Source organism: Aythya ferina, assembly GCF_964211825.1.
Source record: "Aythya ferina genome assembly, contig: HAP1_SCAFFOLD_29, whole genome shotgun sequence".
Taxonomy (NCBI): domain Eukaryota; kingdom Metazoa; phylum Chordata; class Aves; order Anseriformes; family Anatidae; genus Aythya; species Aythya ferina.
In genome coordinates, this window is record NW_028181463.1 from 2917418 (window position 1) to 2938875 (window position 21458).

Below are 21458 nucleotides of genomic sequence, written 5' to 3' on the forward strand. Positions count from 1 at the left end.
TTCTCAGATGGGGTCTGTGAGCAAGGACATGGCAGATATATGGGGACAGAGATCCTGTTTCCAGCAGGGACATAGGAAGTCAGTAGAGATATGAGCAGGGCAGGTGGTGAGAGGGAGCTGCTGCCAGAAATGCTGTGCGAGGGAGGGCTCAGGCACCTCCCTGCCATCCCCTGCAGGTCAGGCGCCTTCCCTGGGACACCCCCTGCTCTCCTCTCCCTGCAGCACAGCCTCTGCCCTCAAGCCCCCAGTGTCCCCAGCAGGAGCTGTGTCGTCTGCAGGCAGAGCTGCAGCACAGGAGGGTCTGCTGAGTGTCCATCTGTCCCTCCCTGGCCTTGCCTCCCCTGGCAGCAGCATGCTGGCATTCCTCCTGGCTTCTCCAGCTGGCCGTGCTGCTGCTGGTCTTGTTTGCAGGCTGGCTGGGGATGGGGGTTTCACATACCCATGGAGTGAGCCCTCGGTGTGCTTGGGGGAAGGGGAATACGGGGACAAGGTGAGGGGTGTGGAGATGGGCACTTTGAGCCTGGATTCCTCTGCTCTCAGCAGTGTCTTTGTTCTTTTCAATCAAATATGTGAGTACAACTTTCCTACAGCTTTCATGGGGCAGCTGAGACCGTACTTGATGGACAGACTGGCTATCCTCCCCAAAAAACACTATGCACTAAAGTGACAGTCCCTTTTTCTCTGATAATGATCTACAAGGATTCCCTTTGAGTCCAGTAGAAATAGCCAGGATCTGTGGCTTAGAAACACTCCTCAGGAGTGGTGGGACAGCTGAAACAAAAAACTCAAAATACAAAAATTTAAAATAAAATTTAAAAAAAAGTGTCCACAGCTCTGCTCTGCAGTTTGGTGAACTGGGAGCAACACTGTGAAAAACTCTCTGAGATCAGGAGGGAAGAGAAACTGACATTTCCCCATGTTCCTCTTCATCTCTTTCGGTAGGACAGGACTGACTCCTGCATTGCCCACAGTAGAGCCCCCTGTTCCAAGAGACAGCCTCAGGCAGAATGAATCAGGATGCATGAAAGGGATCTGCCAAATGTCTGCCAGAAAGTGCACAATATAGGCAATGATTTTAAATGAGAAACTGAATTTGTTTCCCTCTGATACATTTCTTGTACTTTATTACTCTCATCCTCTACTTTATTCAGGACCATATCCCGAAAAAAGCAGATGTCCAACAGAAGCACCATCACTGAGTTCCTCCTGCTGGCATTTGCAGAGACGCACGAGCTGCAGCTCCTGCACTTCGCGCTCTTCCTGGGCATCTACCTGGCTGCCCTCCTGGGCAATGGCCTCATCCTCAGTGCCGTAGCCTGCAACCACCGCCTCCACACCCCCATGTACTTCTTCCTCCTCAACCTCGCCCTCCTCGACCTGGGCTGCATCTCCACCACTCTGCCCAAAGCCATGGCCAATGCCCTCTGGGACACCAGGGCCATCTCCTATCAAGGATGTGCTACACAGGTCTTTTTCTTTCTCTTCTTTATAGCAGCAGAATATTCTATTCTCACTATCATGGCCTATGACCGCTACGTTGCCATCTGCAAGCCCCTGCACTACGGGAGCCTCCTGGGCAGCAGAGCTTGTGCCCAGATGGCAGCAGCTGCCTGGGGCAGTGGCTTTCTCAATGCTGTCCTGCACACGACCAACACATTTTCCCTGCCCCTCTGCCAAGACAATGCTGTGGACCAATTCTTCTGTGAAGTCCCCCACATCCTCAAGCTTCCCTGCTCAGATTCCTATCTCAGAGAAGTTGGGGCAGTTCTGTTTAGCATTTTTTTATCATTTGGTTGTTTTGTTTTCATTGTTTTCTCTTATGTGCAGATCTTCAGGGCAGTGCTGAGGATGCCCTCTGAGCAGGGCAAGCACAAGGCCTTTTCCACGTGCCTCCCTCACCTGGCTGTGATCTCTCTGTTTGTCAGCACTGGCATATTTTCCTACCTGAAGCCCCCCTCCATTTCCTTGCCATCCCTGGACCTGGTGGTGGCATTTCTGTACTCGGTGGTGCCTCCAGCCCTGAACCCCCTCATCTACAGCATGAGGAACCAGGAGCTCAAGGATGCAGTGAGGAAACTGTTTCCATACATGCTTCTTAAGCATCCATCATGTGTTCAGAAGATGTATTCTTAATACTGTGCAAATATTTTGATTCATACTATATCATATCATTTTTATTGTTACTAGTGTTATCATGACATTATCATTCATAATAATACTAAAATAAATAAAAGGGTATTTGGAAAAATGACACAACATTTTTTAAATTATTTTTCTCTGTAAAAATTTGAACAATATTTCATTTTGTTTTTAATAATCTCATTCTTAGCATTCTGAATGTTACTTCTTCTGTTAGGTTTGACCACATGGTCTAATGCATATACAGAAGCAGGCTTCCTTGGTAGTTAAAGACAAGAAAGATATCATGAGAAATTCATTGGTCTCAGTATCCTTCTCTTCCCATCTCCTCTGGAGCTGGGGGAGCAGTCCCAGCATCCAGGAGGGGCTCAGGGCCAAGAGCCCAGCTGCCACAGGTAGGAGCAGTGTATTTGGATTAGACCTTGTGGATCTAGGTGACAGTCCTGTTGTCTCTATATCAGAGCTCTGGCACAAAGCCTTTTCCACGTGCCTCCCTCACCTGACCGTGGTGTCTGCCTCCCTCAGGCCTCTCATGGTTTCCTGCCTGAAGCCCCTCTCCAACTCCTCCCCATCGCTGGACCTGGTGCTGGCATTTCTGTACTCAGTGGTACCTTCAGCACTGAACCCTCTCATCTACAGCATGAGAAACAAGAACTTGGAAGAACAAGAAGTATGGAGTGAGGAGACTGCTCCTATACATGCTTCTTAAACATCAATAATGAGTTTATAATATATAGTCATAATTACGTGAAATTAATGTGATTCACGTCAGTTCACTTTTATCATTATTTCAGTAATGTTATTCTTAGCATCCTGCCTGTTAATAAATTTATATACATTGACCAAATCATCTAATCTACCCATAGGATTAGTCTTCCAGTGTAAATAAAGACAATAAAGAAGCCATCAAAAATTCACTGATCTCAGTATCCGTCTCTTCCCATCTCCTCTGGAGGGGCTCATGGCCAAGAGCCCAGCTGACACATGCAGGAGCAGCCCCGGTGGCCCTCGAGGCTGCCCCTCATTGCCCGCTGGGCTCTGCCTGTCTGCTGCCTTTGGGTTGGGGCTGCTGCTTTCCTGGAGCCATGGCCATGGCCAGCAGCAGGATGTGGTCTTGTAAGGAATGGAACCTGAGCATGAAATAAATGGTACAGAATAAGGGGTGGATGGATATCCTGGTTTCAATTATTACAGAGGTAATTTTCCTCCTACTAGCTGCTCGGGTGTTATGTTTTGGCTTAGGATGAGAAGAGTGCTGATAAGATGCTGATTTTTAATTGTTGCAGAGCAGTGCTTACACCAAGCCAAGGATGTCTCAGCTTCTCACTCTGTCTTGCCAACGGGCAGGCTGGGGGTGCAGCAGGAGCTGGGAGAGGACAGATGCAGGACAGCTGACCCAAACTGTTCAAAGGGGTATTCCATACCATCTGACGTCATGCTAAACAATATTTAGGGGTGGGTAGCCATGGGGAGGAGGGCTGGACTGCTCGGGGTTAGGCTGGGCATCGGTCAGTGGGTGGTGAGCAATTGCTTTGTGCATCACTTGTTTGTACACACTATTAGTAGTAGTTATATTATCATCATTATTGTTATTATTGTTATTGTTATAATTATTTTCCTTTCTTAATAAACTGTCTTTATCTCAACTCACAGGCTTCACTTTCCCGTTTCTTCACTTTCCCGTTTCCCATCCCAGAGAGGGAGGGGGGAGGATGAGTGAATGACTGTGTGGTGTTTAGCTGTGGTTGGATTAAACCACAACACCTGGACATGAGAGTTTTGATCTTTGGGGGTGGTAAGAGGAGCATGGGCAGCAGAAAATAATGATTTCATAGAGGGAAGAGGCATCATGTAATGTAGATCATGTGGTAACACTGACTTGTACAGTCATATATGGCCCTAACACTATTTTAACCAGTAGTTTTAATCCCTAAACCTAAATGTTCCTCCAACACTCTGACAGGAATCCACTTCTGTAATGCTTGAACACAAAGTATCCCTTGAAGCAAAGCTCAGCCTATAGCCCCTTTCCTTTACCTTTACTCTCTTGCTCACCCTAATCCCTTCAGTTAACATTAGTATTAAAATGCTCTATTTAAACCTCGCTTCTAGGCAGATGAAAAATGAACTAAACCACAGAGCCTGCCCATACCCTAAACACAGAAGAACACCAAACCTTCCCATTAAACCTTTGTTTACTCTCTAACTCAGAAAGGTGAGCCCCAGTCCAGTGGGAACTAGAAAGTAGTCAGCTCTGCCTCAGGATCTCCTGCCTTAGAAGGAGGAATGTGACTCTGAGGTCACTTCTGTCTCTGCACTTGATAGGGCAGCAGCAGGAACCTGTCACGGAAAGGGACTGGGAGGTCACTTGTGTCTGGAGGTGGCAGGTCAGCCTTGACTTCTCCCTGGGAGCTGCACTTTTGGGCTGACATCTGGCAGTGGCCCTGCTAGGCCAGCAGAAGGCACCTGCTTGGCATGCTGACTGGGGGATCCACTCTGCCTATTGGCTGTAGCTGTACCCATGAGCTTGGCCTCTTTGGGGAGATTGTCCCCTTCCAGACACAGAAACCTACATTGAGTAGAGTGAAAAGACCTGCCCAGTCAATAGAGCAGGGCAAAGTCCTACTTCCTGTGCTATAGATGCAGAAGGCAAAAAGAATTGCATTGTGCACTGCTCTGGGACGTGTCACCCAGCTCAGGCAACTTTACCTTAGTGCTGACAAGTCCATCACTATACCACGCTCCCAAGCTCTACATCTACACCTTGGTTCTCCAGCTGATGACTCAGCTCATGGATGGCAATCAGGGAGTCTCGGATAGCGCAACGCTGCCTCAGGTGCGCCACCATGGTAGCCATTGGCACCTGCTGTTCTTCAACCCTCAGCAAACCCCCAACAGAAGGATTCTATGGAAGGCCAAGCAAGGTAGACAACTGTTCCATGTCCTTTGTCTCCAAGGCAGCTCTGCCAAAGCCCTACCGGTGGTGCCCTCTTGGACCTCTGAATTCCCTCTCCTGAAGCAGTCTATGCTGAGGATGCACATAGCCTCTGGGCCAGTCCTAATGGGGTGCTTTTGCCATTCCTTCCCAGTTAGACCCACTTCAGCCTCCAGTACAGTTAACTGTTGGGATTCCCCTGTCACTCCAGAAATACAGGTGGGTTCTACCTCTTTCTAGCTTAATGACATCAGGGTACTCTGTGCACCGGTGTCTAGTAGAGCCTGATACATTTGTGGGTCTGAAGTGCCAGGCCATTAAATATACAGTCCAGTAAACCCAATTGTTCCTTTCTTCCCGCCTCCCCCTGGCTTGAAGCAGGACCCCTCTAGTCCTGCTCATAGTATTCATTACGGTGTCTGGTAAACGAAACACTGGAAACATGTCCCAACACAGCACAGTCATCCCACAGTACAGGGGACAGGGCGATGACAGCCAAGGGATATATTTCGGTGCAGGACTTGTGGCAAAACTCAGGCTGAAATACTCAAGAACAGGACACCTCAAATGGCTGAAGCAGAACCCATTGGCATGTCCCAGTTTGGGAATCATCTCCTTCCGTCTGGGATATGAAAGAAAAAAATGTGAAATGCCCCGTCAGGTCAATGCACACCGTAAGGTAAACTCACAGGTATTGTGCTGGAGTTGAGAAGGCAAAAAAATTGCGTTGTTCCTCAGACTGATCAAGTAGACCTAACGCAGTTCATCCCTGAGATAAAGCAAAAACTCTAAGAATTGTGAGGGATGTTCAGTTGTGGCCTAACATGAAGAAGGGTGTTGATCACTAGTGAAGGAACGGTCTTTATCTGCCATCACCTATCTGGTTACACAAGCATGACAACACCTAAAGGTCATATATCCCATGACTCTGTCAACCCACGGGGCAGGGGAAGGGAGATGACAGTGAAGGAAGGCATTTGGGTGTGGAAGGTGGGGCCCAGCAGAGACAAGGAGTCAAGGCAGTGGGGTGGGGGAGGCCAGCAGAAGCAGCCCAAGGGGTGGTGCTTCTTGTGAGGACACGTTTGTGGCAGCAGCCTGAGTGGGCAGCAGCTGTGCGCAGGCGAGGGGAGGCCAGGAAGCACGTGCCAAGAGCGCTCCTGCCAGCAGAGCCAAGGCCAGGGCCGAGCCCAAGGGCAGAGGCAGGCCCAGGGCAGGGGGCTGCAAGGGCCATGCTGAGCTCCCTGCCCCTGCAGCAGCCGCCCTGGCCCTCAGCAGATGTGCTGGCCAGCACACACAGGCAGGTGCTGGCGTGCATCAGAGAGCAGCAAGAAGGGCGCTGGAGAGGGCTGGGGCCAGGCGGGTGGCAGGGGCTGGCTTGAGGTCCCCTCTGCTGCAGCCAGTGTATGCAGCATGGCAGGAGGAGGGCAGGCAGGGCTCATAGTCCCAGGGCACAGCCTAGCCCTGGGCTGTTTCTGACATCCCTGCAGCTCTCTGCAGGCTGTGGTGAGGTGACCCACAGCCTTCCTTCCTGTGCTCCCAGGGCACATGGCTGCCTCCTGCCCAGCTCCCTGCCCAACATGAACGTCCAGCACGGCTGCTTCCTAAGCTGGGCCTTGCCCAGGGTCAGTCCAATGCAGGGGCAGAAAATGGCCCTTGTCCCGGTGACTTTTCATGGCCTTCCTCTCAATACATGCTCTTCTCATCCTTGATCTCTTTTACTAAATATAGAGGCTTAGGGGAGCTTTTTGGTACAGACTAAGACAGAAAAAGCGTTGAGTCCTTCAACCCCGTCTCTGCCTGCTGCTATGAAGTGCCTATGAGACATGGACTTGCTCTCAGGTATTTTCCTCTGACAATCTCAGCAGTTCCCGGTGACAGGACAAGACATGGGAATACATGACATTCCACACAGGAAAACACTTTTGCTCTGAGCAATACCAAGCACTGGATCATATTTCTCCAAAAGTGGGCGAATCCCAATCACTGGAGATACCAAATTCCAACTGGAAATGGGCCTGGGCTGCCTGGTGGAGGTGTCCATGCATGGCTAGTGGGGGTGGCTAGATGGGCTTTGGAGGTCCCCTCCAATCTCAGTGAATCTGTCACTTTGTGATGCCTGGCAGGGATTACAAATGCCAGTAATACCTCTGCCTACAGCAGTGTTCCCTCCCCCTACCTCCACTCTCTTGCTACTTCTTTCCTTCAGGATTAGAGTCAGAAGGGAGCTCTGGAGGCTTCCAGTGCTAAGATCTGCACTGAGCAGGGAGAACTTTCACATCAGATCAGGCTGCTTCTTCAGTGCTTCCTCCACCTCACTTTTGAAAGCCATACTCATAGGGGCACTGGCTGGAAGGCCAGTTCTGATTCAGTGGTGCTACAAGACAGCAGTGTGGAAGAGAAGGGTGACCAGCACCAAAACGACCATGTCCTGCTGCTGTCAGTGTTCGTGGGTCAAAGAAAGTGGTGACCCTGACTCAAAGGCTGCAGGGAGGGAGTGCCTGCCAGGGCAGAAAAGGGCAGCCCCAAAGGAGGACACCAGGGCTTTCCACAACGTTGCAGCAAGGATCTTCATCCCACAACCACTGCTGTGCCTGAGAAGAGTGTATGAGAAATGAGATCCACAGAAACTGCCTACCTGCTGGTTCCTTTATTTAGTTAGTCACAAAGAGCTTAGCAGCACCTCTACATGAGGTCTTTGGGTTAGAAGAAAAGGTAGAAGGAGATAGAAGAACAAAAATAACTTAAATTTATAAAATAAAATGATAAAAATAATATTTAGCATATTGGAATAATATTGAAAAGGATGAACTAATTTTGAAATATAGGAACAAAGACGTTTCTGCCTTGTCCAGCTATACTTCAGGGAATCACATGCAGAAGATGGCTTCGTTGTCGAAATACTGAATATAGCAACAACATCCTCAGTGCCTCCTTGAGCTCTTTATTCCTCATGCTGTAGATGAGGGGGTTCACTACGGGAGGCAACGCTGAGTACAAAACAGCCACCACCAGATCCAGGAATGGAAAGGAGATGGAGGGGGGCTTCAGGTAGGCAAACACGGCAGTACTGAGATACAGGGAGACCACGGCCAGGTGAGGGAGGCACGTGGAAAAGGCTTTGTGCTGGCCCTGCTCAGAGGGCATCCTCAGCACTGCCCTGAAGATCTGCATGTAGGAAAAAACAATAAAAACAAAACAACCAACACCTAAACAGGCACTAACCAGAAGAAACTTGACTTCTGTGAGGTAGGCATCTGAGCAGGAGAGCTTGAGGATGTGGGGGATTTCACAGAAGAACTGGTCCACAGCATTGCCTTGGCAGAGGGGCAGGGAAAATGTAGTGGCAGTGTGTAGGATACTATACAGAAAGCCACAGCCCCAGGCAGCTGCTGCCATCTGGGCACAAGCTCTGCTGCCCACGAGGCTCCCGTAGTGCAGGGGCTTGCAGATGGCAACGTAGCGGTCATAGGCCATGACAGTGAGAAGAAAAAACTCTGCACCAATAAGGAAGACTAAAAAGAAGACCTGTGCAGCACAGCCTTGATAGGAGATGGCCCTGTTGTCCCAGAGGGCATTGGCCATGGCTTTGGGCAGAGTGGTGGAGATGCAGCCCAGGTCAAGGAGGGCGAGGTTGAGGAGGAAGAAGTACATGGGGGTGTGGAGGCGGTGGTCACAGGCTATGGCGCTGAGGATGAGGCCGTTGCCCAGGAGGGCAGCCAGGTAGATGCCCAGGAAGAGCACGAAGTGCAGGAGCTGCAGCTTGCGTGTGTCTGCGAATGCCAGCAGGAGGAACTCGCTGACAGAGCTGACATTGGGCATTTGCTGCCCTTCATCAAGGACACTGAAAAAAAGGAAATATACAGACTGTTAGGGGAAATTTCCCCGAACAATATTCATTTCCTTTCTCATTAGAGCCTTCATATTATCTTTCTTTCAAGGTAACCTTTGTGTGTCTCCCTGGTTGTAGCCCTGCTTTGTGCTTGCTGAATGTCCTGTACACAGCACACAGCCACACAGCTCCACAGCAGTGGTAAGTGTCGTTGATACAGGCAAAAACCTCAGCCAGAAGTCACTTCCAGGAGAGCTGCTCTGTCCATCCCCCGCTGCCCAGCTGCTGGCTGCTTACAGCACTCAGCTGGGGGATGGATGCAGACAGAGGTTGTGCTGAAAAACCACATCCCCTTGTCTGCAGGTCCTAAAGAACAGCTCAGAAAAGCCCTGGTGCAGTCTGTAAGCAGAGAGAAGGGATATTCGCAGGTTCGTCACTAAACTGTTTATGTCTCAGTTCAATGCAATAGGAAGCTCAGTCACCAGTGCAAATCCAACTACCGCATTAACATCGAGCCTGCCCCAAAATCAGAGCAGGAAGAGGCAGGCAGAGAGTGCTGAAAGTGCCTTCTCTTTGCAGGCAGCCTCTGCACTGCCCTTCCCCTGCCCAAGCCCCTGGGCTCCCCGGGCAGGCTGAGTGCAGGGACCCTGCTCTGCACCACAGCCGTGAGAAGCCCTTCCTGCACCCCCGGCTTCTCCTTCCTCCAGGACTAAAAGCTGCATTGCCCTCCAGCCAGAGACTTACCGGGTTCAGGGCTGGGAAGTGTTCTCCCCCAGTGAGCTCTGTGCATCCTGCCACTTCTGCCTGCCTTTAAGCACTCTGTCTCTGCTGTGCTGTGCAGAGGAGCTGCTCCTGGGCACAGCTGTCTCTCTGCACCAGGGCCCTCTTGCCACGAGCTCTCTCTGTCCCACGAGCCTGGCCCAGCTCAGCAGAACAGCACCAGCACAAGGCACTGCAATCACCCCTCTGGGGGCTTTGCTGATGAGCCCACGAACCTCAGGCACTCAGAGACAATTGAAGACATCTCTCCAGAAGTCCAAGTCAGAGGCAAGTTTCCTGCAGTGTCCCCCTGAGGGCCAGCACTGACACAGCCTCCCTTGGAGCTCGTTAGAGCAGAACCCTGGAGGCAGTGAGGACAAGGAAACAAAGGCAATGTGAAGGTGATAGTGATGTGTAGGAATCCTGGATGTGTGTCACCAAGCACAAGGGTCAGGCCTTGTTCCGTGGACCATAGGAAGGGAGATCCTTTCCCTTGACAGGTTGCTCAGTGCTCTTTGTGGGGCAGTAGGAGTTGGGGATGTGCATGGCCAAGTGCAGGAGAATGGTACGACCCCTGCCTGCTTCATGGTTGAGGGCGAGGAGGCAATGAGGCCCTGGTGCTTTAACGATCAGCCGTCTCCTCATAGGCCTCAGTGGCAGAGACAACAGCCATAGGCATGGACACAAAGACCTGGGTCCTGTTGGGAGTTTCAGCCTTTCCACAGCCCTCTATCCTGTCTAAACATGGCTTTCCTAGAGACTCCGATACATCCACATCATTCACTGCTGGCTGTAGACCCTTGTCCGTGTGGTGTCACACCAAGTCTGAGCTGAATCTGGGAACTCAGATCTTCTTGGTGGCCATGCTCCTCATAGGGAAGCTCTGTAGGAAGCTGGCCTGGTTCCTGCTCAGCAGGCACCACAGCACATATGACATCCCTCGTGGTTCCCCAGCCCTCCTCCTGCTGGATACTGCTCACTCAGCAGGGTCCCAGTCTGCCCTGATGTGTAGGGTTTCTCTCCCTCTGGTATAGGACTGGGCTCTTCTCCATGTTAAAGTCAAAAGTTTTCTGAAGTCAAAATCCTGCAGTTTCTCAAGGTTCACCCACAGTGATGCTCCATTCTATCAGCTGTTAGTGTCAGCAGGTTGACAGTTCAAATTTCCTGTGCTTGTGTTATCTCTGACCAGACAGCAGCAGCAGCAAGAGTTGCAGGGATATTTGGATAATTCAGGAGTAACCAGCTGAATGGAATTGCAGCATAGAATCATGGGAGAGTAGGTGATGGAAGGCTGCCAGGTTCAACCGCTCCTGTGCTTCCTTCTCATACATGCTGTCAGTTTCTCTGGAGCTGTGTCCTGAATGTTATGGGGCTGTGCAGGTCAAAATTAGAAGGGCCAAAGCCCAGCTGGAGCTCAATCCATCTATTACTGTCAAAGAAAATTAAAAAATATATATATAAATAAAAATATATAATTAGTTTAAATGAAGGAGGATTAGGGAGAATCATAATGCTTTATTGGATTTTGAGGGGAAAACCCAGTGACAAAGGATTAGGTAAAGGCTGAGACACTTAATGCATTCTTTGCCTCTGTTTCTAGCAGCAAGACTAGTTATTCCCCTGGACATTTCTTCCTCCTCATAGCCAGTGCCATCCTTCCATTGCACACTTTGTGGCAGTTTTTTCTCTCCTGTTCTTTCCTACTACCACAGAAAGCTCCATCAGGGTGGAAACCACTCCTGAAGTAGGCATCCCAACCCAGCAGGCTCCTTGCGGCCTCTCAGCCAAGCAGACGCAAGTCACCTCAGCAGCAGCTTCCAAGCCAGGAGCCTGCTGCTGGCCTTGCAGCTTCTTGTGGAGACACAGCCAAGCCTTGTGCCTCCTGCTGCCCACTCGTGGACTCAAGCAGAAGGGATGGGACAACCCATATGGGGGCCTTCACACAGAGATACACACACACACACACACACGCACAATTTCTAGGTTGGAAGAGACCTCTAGATCATTGAGTCCAACCTCTCACTTCTTTCTGTCTGGGTCCTCCTGGCTATGGAGGCAGAGGGGATCCCCCACTCAGCATGCCAAGCAGGTGCCTTCTGCTGGCCTAGCAGGGCCACTGCCAGATGTCAGCCCAAAAGTGCAGATCCCAGGAAGAAGGCAAGGGTGACCTGCCACCTCCAGACACAAGTGATCTCACAGTCCCTTTCTGTGACACGTTCTTCCTGCTACCCTATCAAGTGCAGAGACAGAAGTGACCTCACAGTCCCTGCCACAGTCACATTCCTGCTGCTGGGGCAGAAGATCCTGAGGCAGAGCTGAGCTTTCTCTAGCCCCCTTGGTTTCTCTTTTTACTTTCTGTGTTAGAGATTAAACAAAGTTTTAGTGGGATTGTTTGGTGTTCTGCTTGTGGTGTCACGTTTGTGGTTGAGGTATGGACAAGCTCTGTGGCTTACAGGTGTTTTACCTCTGCCAAGGAGTTTAGAGTTAAATAAAGCATTTTAATGTTAGTGTCAAGGGAAGGGATTACGATTATCAAGAGAGAAAATTGATTCCTTTCAGAGTGTTGCAGTAGCATTTAGGTTTAAGCGTTAAAATTACTGGCTCAAGTAAGGTAAGGACCATATGTGACTTTTTTAAGTCAGTGTTACTGCACTACTGGCATTGCATGAATGCTCTTACCTCTATGAAATCATTAATTTCTTCTGGCCATGCTCCTCTTACCACTCCAAAATCTCACGTCTCTTGTTCAGGCTGCTCCTGACCTCCCCATATCCTATTGGGATCACCTTTCTGATGGCATTTAACATCTCAGTGTATCTGTCTCACCCCTGTTGGCTCCTCCATTCCTGAGAATGAAGTAGCGTTGTACTCAGGAGGGAAAAGAACACAAAGGTCTTTAGGCGCATCCTGCACAATGTGCCCATCAGCTCTGCACCTCCACAAAATCATGCTTCTGACCTACATGTTTTTTTTTTTTTTTCCCAAATGGCTTCTGTGGATCCAGGGTTACTTTTCCCAAGCCCTCATGCATGTTTCTGTTTTGGATGTGGAGGTATGGGAAAAGGAAAGCAATGCATGAATGGAACTGAGCTTGGCAAGGGATGCAATGAATAACAGGAAGAGATTCTGTAGGTACCTTGCTCAGATATGAAAGGCCAAGGAGAGTGTACCCCCTGTGATGGATGAGAAGGGTGAACTGGTAATGACAGACATGGAGAAGGCTGAGGTACTCAACAGTGTCTTTGCCTCAGTCTTCCCTCCCAGTCAGGCTTCCCAAGTCTTTCATTTCTCTGAACCCAGAGATGGAGGCTGAGGGGCCAAGTCCCACCCGCTGTAAGTGAAGAGCAGGTTTGAGTCCACCTAAAGGACTAAACACGTGCAAGTCTATGGGGCCTGATGACATGCCACCCAGGGTCCTGAGGGAACTGACTGATGTAGTTGTCAAGCCTCTCTCCATCATATTTGAAGAGTCCTGGCAGTCAGGTGAAGTCCCTGGTGACTGGAAAAAGGAAAGCATCACTCCCATTTTTAAAAAGGGTAGAAATGAGAACTCCTTCACAGCCATTGCCTCCTGCAGGCCCAGTACATCCTGAGGCACACCTGATCCCATTCCAGCATTCCCAGCCAGCTCCTCCTTGTGGCCTCTGATCTGATCACATACCTGTCACCTCACATGCCTCTTCCAATGCCATGGGACTGCTGCAGGACCTCACAGTCCCTGCCCTGCCCCAATGGCACAAGAAGATGAAGATAGGGATAGGAGTGGGTTTGAAGCTGAGATGTGCTGTGTGCATGGTGGAGGGCTTTGGGGGTTAGATGATCAGGTTAATGTTTAGGAATTAGAGGTCACCCTCCAGGGTTAAGGGAATGGCAAGGACATCGAGGGATGGATTGGTGTTCTGCTGAAGGTGCCTGCTCAAGGTTTAGGATAACGACAAGTTTTGAGGCTTTTAATTTAGATTTGATTTGAAGGCTAGATTTAAGGATGGCATTTTAATCCTTAGTTACGCTTAATCAGCTTTCTGTTTAGCCTTCTTGTAGAAGATGCCTTTTACCTCTGCCTTTTCCAAATCCTGAGCAACGTCTCTCCTATATCTGGCTTTTCCAAGGTCTTTGAGAGAGGTCTTATGGTGACATCTGCATCTCCACCAGCACCTCTCTTGCCCTTCCCACACTACCTCTAAGCAACCTGAGGACAGACAGGGAGCATGATGATGATTTGGGAAAGGGCTTGGTTAAAATCTCTGAGGAGGAAGACCAAAAGTTCTTCTCAATAAAAGAGAAATTTTGTTCATGCCTAAGAGTATGTCCTGTTCCTGTGTGGACTAATGTTATGATTGCTGTACAGTCACAATAAATAAATAAATAAATAAATAAATAAGATGCCGTAACAAATGCTTGAAGGAAATAAGATACTGATTTATTATTTATTTATTTATTTTTGACTTGCTGATTGTATTAGTAGCTTATGTTATGCACTGTTCTGCACTTCACATGGAGATATCATGGTGTCATAGGAAACAGTGACACCCATGAGGACAGAAGACCAAGTGGATAAGGGCTTGAGTCTACCAACACAGGATGCACGCACATAAAAACTGTATGCGAGGGAAGAGGTAGATTGGATCCAAAATGTAGATTATGAAATCAAAGACCATGAATATCACCTTGGCACTGCAGGACAGCTCCAGCAATGGGGCAAAACCACGCAAGAGGTGTCTACGACACTGGGGCCACAGAGCTGGAGCTGGGAGGAGGAGAAATAATTCCTGTACATGAGAGAAATTCCCCTGGTTCAGGTACAGCTGCCTTCTGGAGTCAGACCTTCCACTTCTCGAGCCTTGCAGAGGAGAGGGATGGCATACAGCCCAGGGCTGACCGTAGGACATGGCCCCCAGCAGGAAGCACTGCAGTCATGCAGAAGGTGCAGCTGAGAGTGCTGCCACCTCTGAGCAAAGGGGGTGCTGTCCCCAGCCAGGAAGCTGGCCTGCATCTGGGGCAGGCTGCTGGAGCTGTGCAAGGAGAACAACTCTCCCTCAGGAAGAAGGCCACAAGCATCAGTAGGTGCTTGGACGCAGGCACCAGCACAGTGATGAGGGTGTTCCACATCCCAGTCACCGTGCTGGTCATGAGAAAGAGGAAGACGAGAGTTGTCTATGGGTAGAGGATCTTCAATGTGGATTACTGGGAAAACTCAACAAATGGTGTCTTAGAGTCCCATTCCCTTCATGGAAACCCTTTTAGAGCATTCTGGTCCCCCCTCTTTTGTTAGAACACGTTCAGAGGAGTGAAATGATCCCTAGTAGTCATGGCTGAGGTATCCTGCCATGCAGTGGGGAGGGAATACGGGTTAAGGAAGGGTATCGTTTTACTCATGTTTGACAATCAAACTTTAATAGAATAAATTACGCTTCTAAAATCAGTCTCTCCCAAATTCAGCAAGGAGTAGTTGGTGATGCGTTCAGTGTGCTTCAGTCAGCACACCCCAGCAGAGACCCTGGTGCCTTGGGGAGCTGTCAGCCCTGAGGCCTTGGGGACACCTCGAGGGAACCCAAGGGCACAGAGCAAACGATGCCATGGTCGGGTGCTGTGCTGCTGAGCTGGGCCGGGCTCGTGGGACAGAGACAGCTCGTGGCAAGAGGGCCCTGGTGCAGAGAGACAGCTGTGCCCAGGAGCAGCTCCTCTGCACAGCGCAGCAGGGCTGGGGGCTCTGACCGCAGCTGGCACACAGAGAGGAGAGAAGGAGAGAGGGCTTGGAGGCACTGAGGAGTGCAACAACAGAGGGCAGCATGTAGCAGGACACATCTGCAGATGCTTGACACCGTGAGGCTCTGGCAGCAGGGCACTGCAGGTGGGGTTGCCAGAGGGGTCTTCTACAGCTGGCACATCCGATGGCTGATAGCATCTGTCAGGGTGGGTCTCTCTGTTTCTCCAGAAACGAGTAGAAAATGCTTTAGAGAATGGCATTTATGATTGGATTTTCCAAGAGGAAGGCCAAGACTGGAACTACCTGAAAGGCAAGACTTTTTCTGTAGCCTGTGCTTGCAGATACCCGCAGTAGAGTGGAGGCCAGAATCATGAAAATAGGTGGTCAGTTTGTACTACAGACTCAGACTGCTAGAGCATTGCAGTGAGGGATCAATATTTCATCAATGAACTTCATAAAGTCCCTTCCCACACTTCAGCCCAGAAACTCCATCAACATCATTCTTGTGGTCCTCTCAGGTTTTATCCTAGCTGATCTTTCAGAGCTGCAAATCCTCCAGTGCCCAGTGCCCTGTCTTTGGGAGGTCTCAGACAGTTTGAGATGACTACAGATTGCCTGCAATGAACATGAACTGACTCCTCTGCAGGCAGAGCTGCAGCACAGGAGGGTGTCACGTTAAGGGGTGTAGCTGATTAACTGTTACGGGCCCGGTAAGATTCAGAGTACTGAACCAGTCGGACATTCACCAAAAACACATTAACTGTGTCTGATGGGGGTCCCATCAGACATTCACCATCAACGCTTTAACGGTCTGGGGGTCTGTTCAGACATTCACCAAAAACGCATTAATCGTCTGGGGGTCTGGTTAGATTCAGAACACTGAACTACCACAGATAACCACCCTCACCCTCGTTGCACTTAAAGAGAGCTATCACAATGCAATCAAGTATGGTTTGTTACAGCAACAGATAATCAGGTTCTTTTGGATTGCCAGTGATAGTGACTGTCTGCAAAAGCAAGCTAGTATGCATGAAATACACAGGTGTTATAGATGTTATAGATGTTACAGGTGTTACAGGTGTTTACAGGTGTCACAGATGCCACAGGTGTCACAGGTGCGCAGCCTAGAAATAAACGCGTTAAAAAGATCAAAGACTCTCTAGAGATTTATAAGCAAGTATTCAGATCTCACCCAAAGGCGTCCCAATGGGGGGGAGGAAGAGAGGCTCAGCCCGTCGACTGATCCCAGGAGTCAGGAGGTCCTAAGGATGTTGTCCTCGGGATGGTATCTCCCCTGACGGTGGTATCTTCCCTAACATCCCCTTTCTCTTGGGCCAATTTATATTATTTTCTATCTTTTAGGTGGAGCTTGAGTGGCTCTAGTCAAGCATATCTTAGTTATGATTGGTGTAAAGTTTTCCCGTCTCCGTTTAAAGTAATAGGCTCCGAGGAATTCAGAGCGCATGCTCAGTGAGGGGTGGTCGCACCTTGGAGGCGGGTAGCTTTTGGGATGGAGGTGTGTTTTGGTATTATAATGATATTATAATGAGCAAAAAGTACACTAGGGTACAGCATTTGTCAAAACATGACAGGTCTTTGGCTCAGGGTGGCAAAAAGTGCAGCTTTGTGCACAAGCACAATCGAGACCCCACCTGATTACAGAGCCTAGCCGTGGCGTCTCCACTCCACTCTACGCTCCATGCTGTTCCTTAGGGCTAGCACACCAAGTTTCCCCAGTGCGATAGCATCTAAGGCTGGGAGCCTAGGGAATGCTCAGGTAATGCAGTTATGCCCTACCCTGAAAACCTCTTCAATGCTGTACCTTTTCCTTAAAAATGCGAATGTTAGTTTTATTTTCCTAGTTACTTCAGGCAATTACACCACACAGTGATGCACCCATTTCCTGCCCAATCTCTCTTGAGAGGTTTGCTACCCGCCTGGGGCCGGTATTTGTGACATCACAAAGAAGCTACCGAGCTTGTTCAAGCTGGCGGACTATCACCCATTCCTGCTCTTGCACGTAGGGACAACTGAGGCCATGACAAGGAGGCTCAGAAGTATCCAAAGGGACTTTCTGCCCCTTGGAAAGATGCTGAAGGGATCTGGATCACAAGTAGTGTTCTCCTCGATCCTCCCAGTCAGAGACTGGGAACTGAGGAGGAGGCAGCATATGGATGCACCTGACCAAGTGGGACAATAGTGTTTTGGGCAGCAAGCTGGCCAGACTCATTAGCAGGGCTTTAAACTAGATTTGGTAGGGGAAGGGGATGTACTTGTAAGTGACTCAGAAGAACCCCTGAGTGCCAATAACCTTAACAAATATCAGGGAAACACCTGTGAATCATCCCATAGGAATTAGGAAGGGCTCCTCTAAAAAGGTGATGTGGCCCATAGCCCAGCCGATGGGCCTCTGCACCAATGCATGCAGAATGGGAAACAAGCAGGAGGATTTGGAAGCCATGGCGCAATTAGAAAACGATGATCTACTGACTGATGTCATCTACTTGGATTTCTGTAAGGCCTTGGACACGGTGCCATATGATATACTACTCTCTGAATGGGAAAGATATCGGATTTGAAGGGTGGACTACCTGGTGGAAAAGAAACTGACTTGATGGCCACAACCAGAGAGTAGGGGTAATGGTTCTATGTCTAGGTGGAGGCTGGTGATGGGCGGTGTTGTTCAGGGGTCTGTCCTGGGACCAGAAATGTTTAATATCTTCAACAATGACTTAGTAGGATTGAGTGCACCCTCAGCGAGGTTGCAAATGACCCTAAACGGTGTGATGCAGTTGATACAATAGAAGGAAGGGATGCCATCCAGAGGGACCTGGACAAGCTTGAGAATTGGGCCCACGTGAACTTAATGAGGTTGAACAAGACCAAGTGCAAGTTGTGGCACCCGGGTTGGGGTGGGGGTGATCCTGGACATGAGTACAGACTGAGAGAGAACACATTGAGAGAAGCCTTGTGGGGAAGGACTTGGGGTACTGGTGGACAAAAGGTTTGACGTGAGCCAGCAGTGAGTGCTGGCAGCACAGAAGGCCAACTGCATCGTGGGCTACATCAACAGAGGAGTGGCCAGCAGGTGGAGGCAGGTGACTGCCCCCCTCTGCTCTACCCTTTTGAGGCCTCACCTGGAGTACTGTGTCTAGATTTGGGGCCACCAGCACAAGAAAGATGTGGACCTCTTACAGAGAATCTAGAGGAGAGCTACAAAGATGACCAGAGGACTGGAGCACCTCTCCCATGAAGACAGGCTGAAGGAATTAGGTTTGTTCAACCTGGAGAAGAGAAGGCTCCAGGGAGACCTCCTTGCATCTTGTCAATACTTAAAGGGGTCTTTAAAAAAAAATGGAGGACTCTTTACTCAGGTAGATAATGACAGGAGGATGTGGGAATGCTCTTAAACTAAAAAGGGGAGATTTAGACTAGACATTAGACATTAGGAGGAAAATCTTCACTGTAAGGGTAGTAAGGTACTGGAACAGGTTGCCCAGAGAAGTTGTGGATGCTCCATTCCTGGAGGTGTTCAAGGCCAGGCTGGATGGGGCCTTGGCCAACCTGATCTAGTGGGTGGAATCTGGGGGGACTTCAGTTAGATGATTTTTAAGGTCCCTTCCAACCCAAGCCATACTATGATTCTACGATACTAGGATGAAAATTAATTAAATCCTAACCAAAACCAGGACACAAATAGGCTAAGGGCAAGATATCTCTGTGTGTATATCAAAAGACAGGAAAAGTGGTGATAGTTATTTAGAAAGTGTCAGACCTGAGTATGACATAGGAACAATGGTACGGAATAAGGGCTGGATATAGTCTGAGTTTTAGATGGGATAGACTTAATTTTTCTTCCTAGTAGCTGGTATGGTGCTGTACAGAATCAGTGAATCACAGAGTAGTTTGGGTATGAAAGGACCTTAAAGATCATAACATTCCAACCCCTCTGCCATGGGCAGACACACCTTCCACTAGACCAGGTTGCTGAAAGCCCCATCCAACCTGGCCTTCAAAACTTCCAGTGAGGGGGGATCCACAACATCTCTGGGCAGCCTGTTGCAGTGCCTCACCTCACCACCCTCTGAGTAAAGAACTTCTTTCTAATACCTAATCTAAATCTACCCTCTTTCGGTTTAAAACCATTTCCTCTAGTCCTATCACTACACTATTTGATGAAGAGTCCCTCTCCAGCTTTCTTACAACCCCCGTTAAGTATTAGAAGACCACTATAACATCTCACCAGAGCCTTCTTTTCTCCAGGCTGAACAACACCAAATCCCACAGCCTGTCTTCAGAGGAGAGGTGCTCCAGCCCCTTGATCATCCTCGTGGCCCTCCTCTGGATTCGTTCTAATAGACCTGTGTCCTTCTTGTTCTGGGGACCCCAGAGCTAAACACAATACCTGACGTGTGGCCTCACCAGGGCTGAGTACAGAGGCACAATCACTTCCCTACTCCTGCCGATCACACTATTCCTGGTACAAGCCCGCATGCTGTTGTCTCTCTTGGCCACCTGAGCACACTGCTGGCTCATATTCATCTGACTATCAACCATTACTCCCAAGACCCTTTCCAATGGGCAGCATTCCACCTGCTATTCCCCAGCATTGCATCAGGTTGTCATGCCCCAAGTGCAGGACCCAGAACTTAGCCTTGTTGATCTTCATAGATTTGGCCTTGGCCCATGGGTGCAGCCTATCTAGGACCCTCTGCAGAGCCCTCCTACCGTTGAGCAGACCAACACCCACTCAACTTGGTGTTGTCTGCAAACTTACTGAGGGCGCACTCGATCCCCTTGTCCAGATCATTGATGAAAATATTAAAGGGAACTGGCCCCAGAACTGGGCCCTGCAGGTCACCACTAGAGAAAGGCCTCCATCTGCATTTAGCTCCATGTACCACCGTTCTTTGGGCCCATCCATCCAGAGTGTTTTTAATCCAAGGAAACATATACCCGTCCAAGCCTCAAGCAGCCAGTTTCTCTGGGAGAATGCTGTAGGAAACAGTGCCATAATCCTTACTGAGGTCCAGATCAACCACAGCCACAGCCGTTACGTCATCCGCTGAGTACATCACCTTGTCATAGAAGGAGTTCAGATTTGTCAAGTAGATCCTGACTTTGATAAAGCCCTACTGACTGGGCCTGATCACCTTGTAAGTGTAAGTCTTTTAAGTGTTGCATGATGGTACTCAAGATAATCTGCTTCATGAACTTCCTCATCACTGGTCAGACTGACAGGCCAGTAGTTCCCCGACACCTCCTTCCAGCCCTTGTAGACGCACATTATATTTGTCAGTCACCAGTCTACTGGTCCCTCTCCCGATAGCCAGGACTGCTGATCAATGATGGAAAGCAACTTGGGAAGTGATTCTGCCAGCTCCCTCGGTAGTGACAGGTGGATCCCATGTGGTCCCATAGATGTGTGTAAATCTTTGTGCAGTGGCAGGGCTCTAACTATTTCCTCATGGATTATGAAGGCTTCATTCTGCTCCCTGTACCTATCTACCAGCTCAGGAGGCTGAGTATCAGAACAACAGGTCATGTTGCTGAAAACTGAGGCAAAGAGAACATTAAGAGAACATTAAGTACCTCAGCCTTTTCCTCAACTCTTGTGAATATGCTTCCCCCTACATCCCATACAGGATGAAGATTCACCTAAGTGCTCTTTTTTTTTTTTTTCTTTTTATTTTATTTTATTTTATTTTATTTTATTTTATTTTATTTTATTTTATTTTATTTTATTTTATTTTAATGTATTTACACATAAAAATATGCAGCATAGGTCTTTGAAGGTAATAGTCAGATTGAGCTTCAGTTGGGATTTGGCCATTCTGAATTTGTCTCCGCAAAATTTTATGACATACAGGATTCAATTCTACACAAAATGACTGCATGGATGGAAAGAAGCAAAGAAAAGGTGGAACCTGGCAACCTTCTATCCTCTAACCTTCTCTAAGTTTGTGCTGGAAATCCATTCAACTAGTTACTCCTGTATTATACAAACTGTCCTGCAACTGCTGATGTTGTTATCTTGTGAGAGACAGCACAGTCAGGGTGAGCCATCTTCCTGAAGACATTAACTGCTG

The 21458-nt window shown here is 49.1% G+C and overlaps 1 protein-coding gene across 1 annotated transcript; it reads left to right on the forward strand.

Annotated features, from left to right (window-relative positions):
- Window positions 1-1173: 1173 nt before the first annotated feature.
- LOC311428164 (olfactory receptor 14A16-like) lies at window positions 1174-20438 on the forward strand (the record flags this gene model as incomplete). Its single annotated transcript, XM_084539708.1, has 3 exons — window positions 1174-2067; window positions 2690-2809; window positions 20175-20438. The coding sequence occupies 3 exons, from the start codon at window positions 1174-1176 to the stop codon at window positions 20436-20438; spliced, it is 1278 nt and encodes a 425-aa protein (XP_084395834.1).
- Between the last annotated feature and the right edge of the window lie 1020 nt (window positions 20439-21458).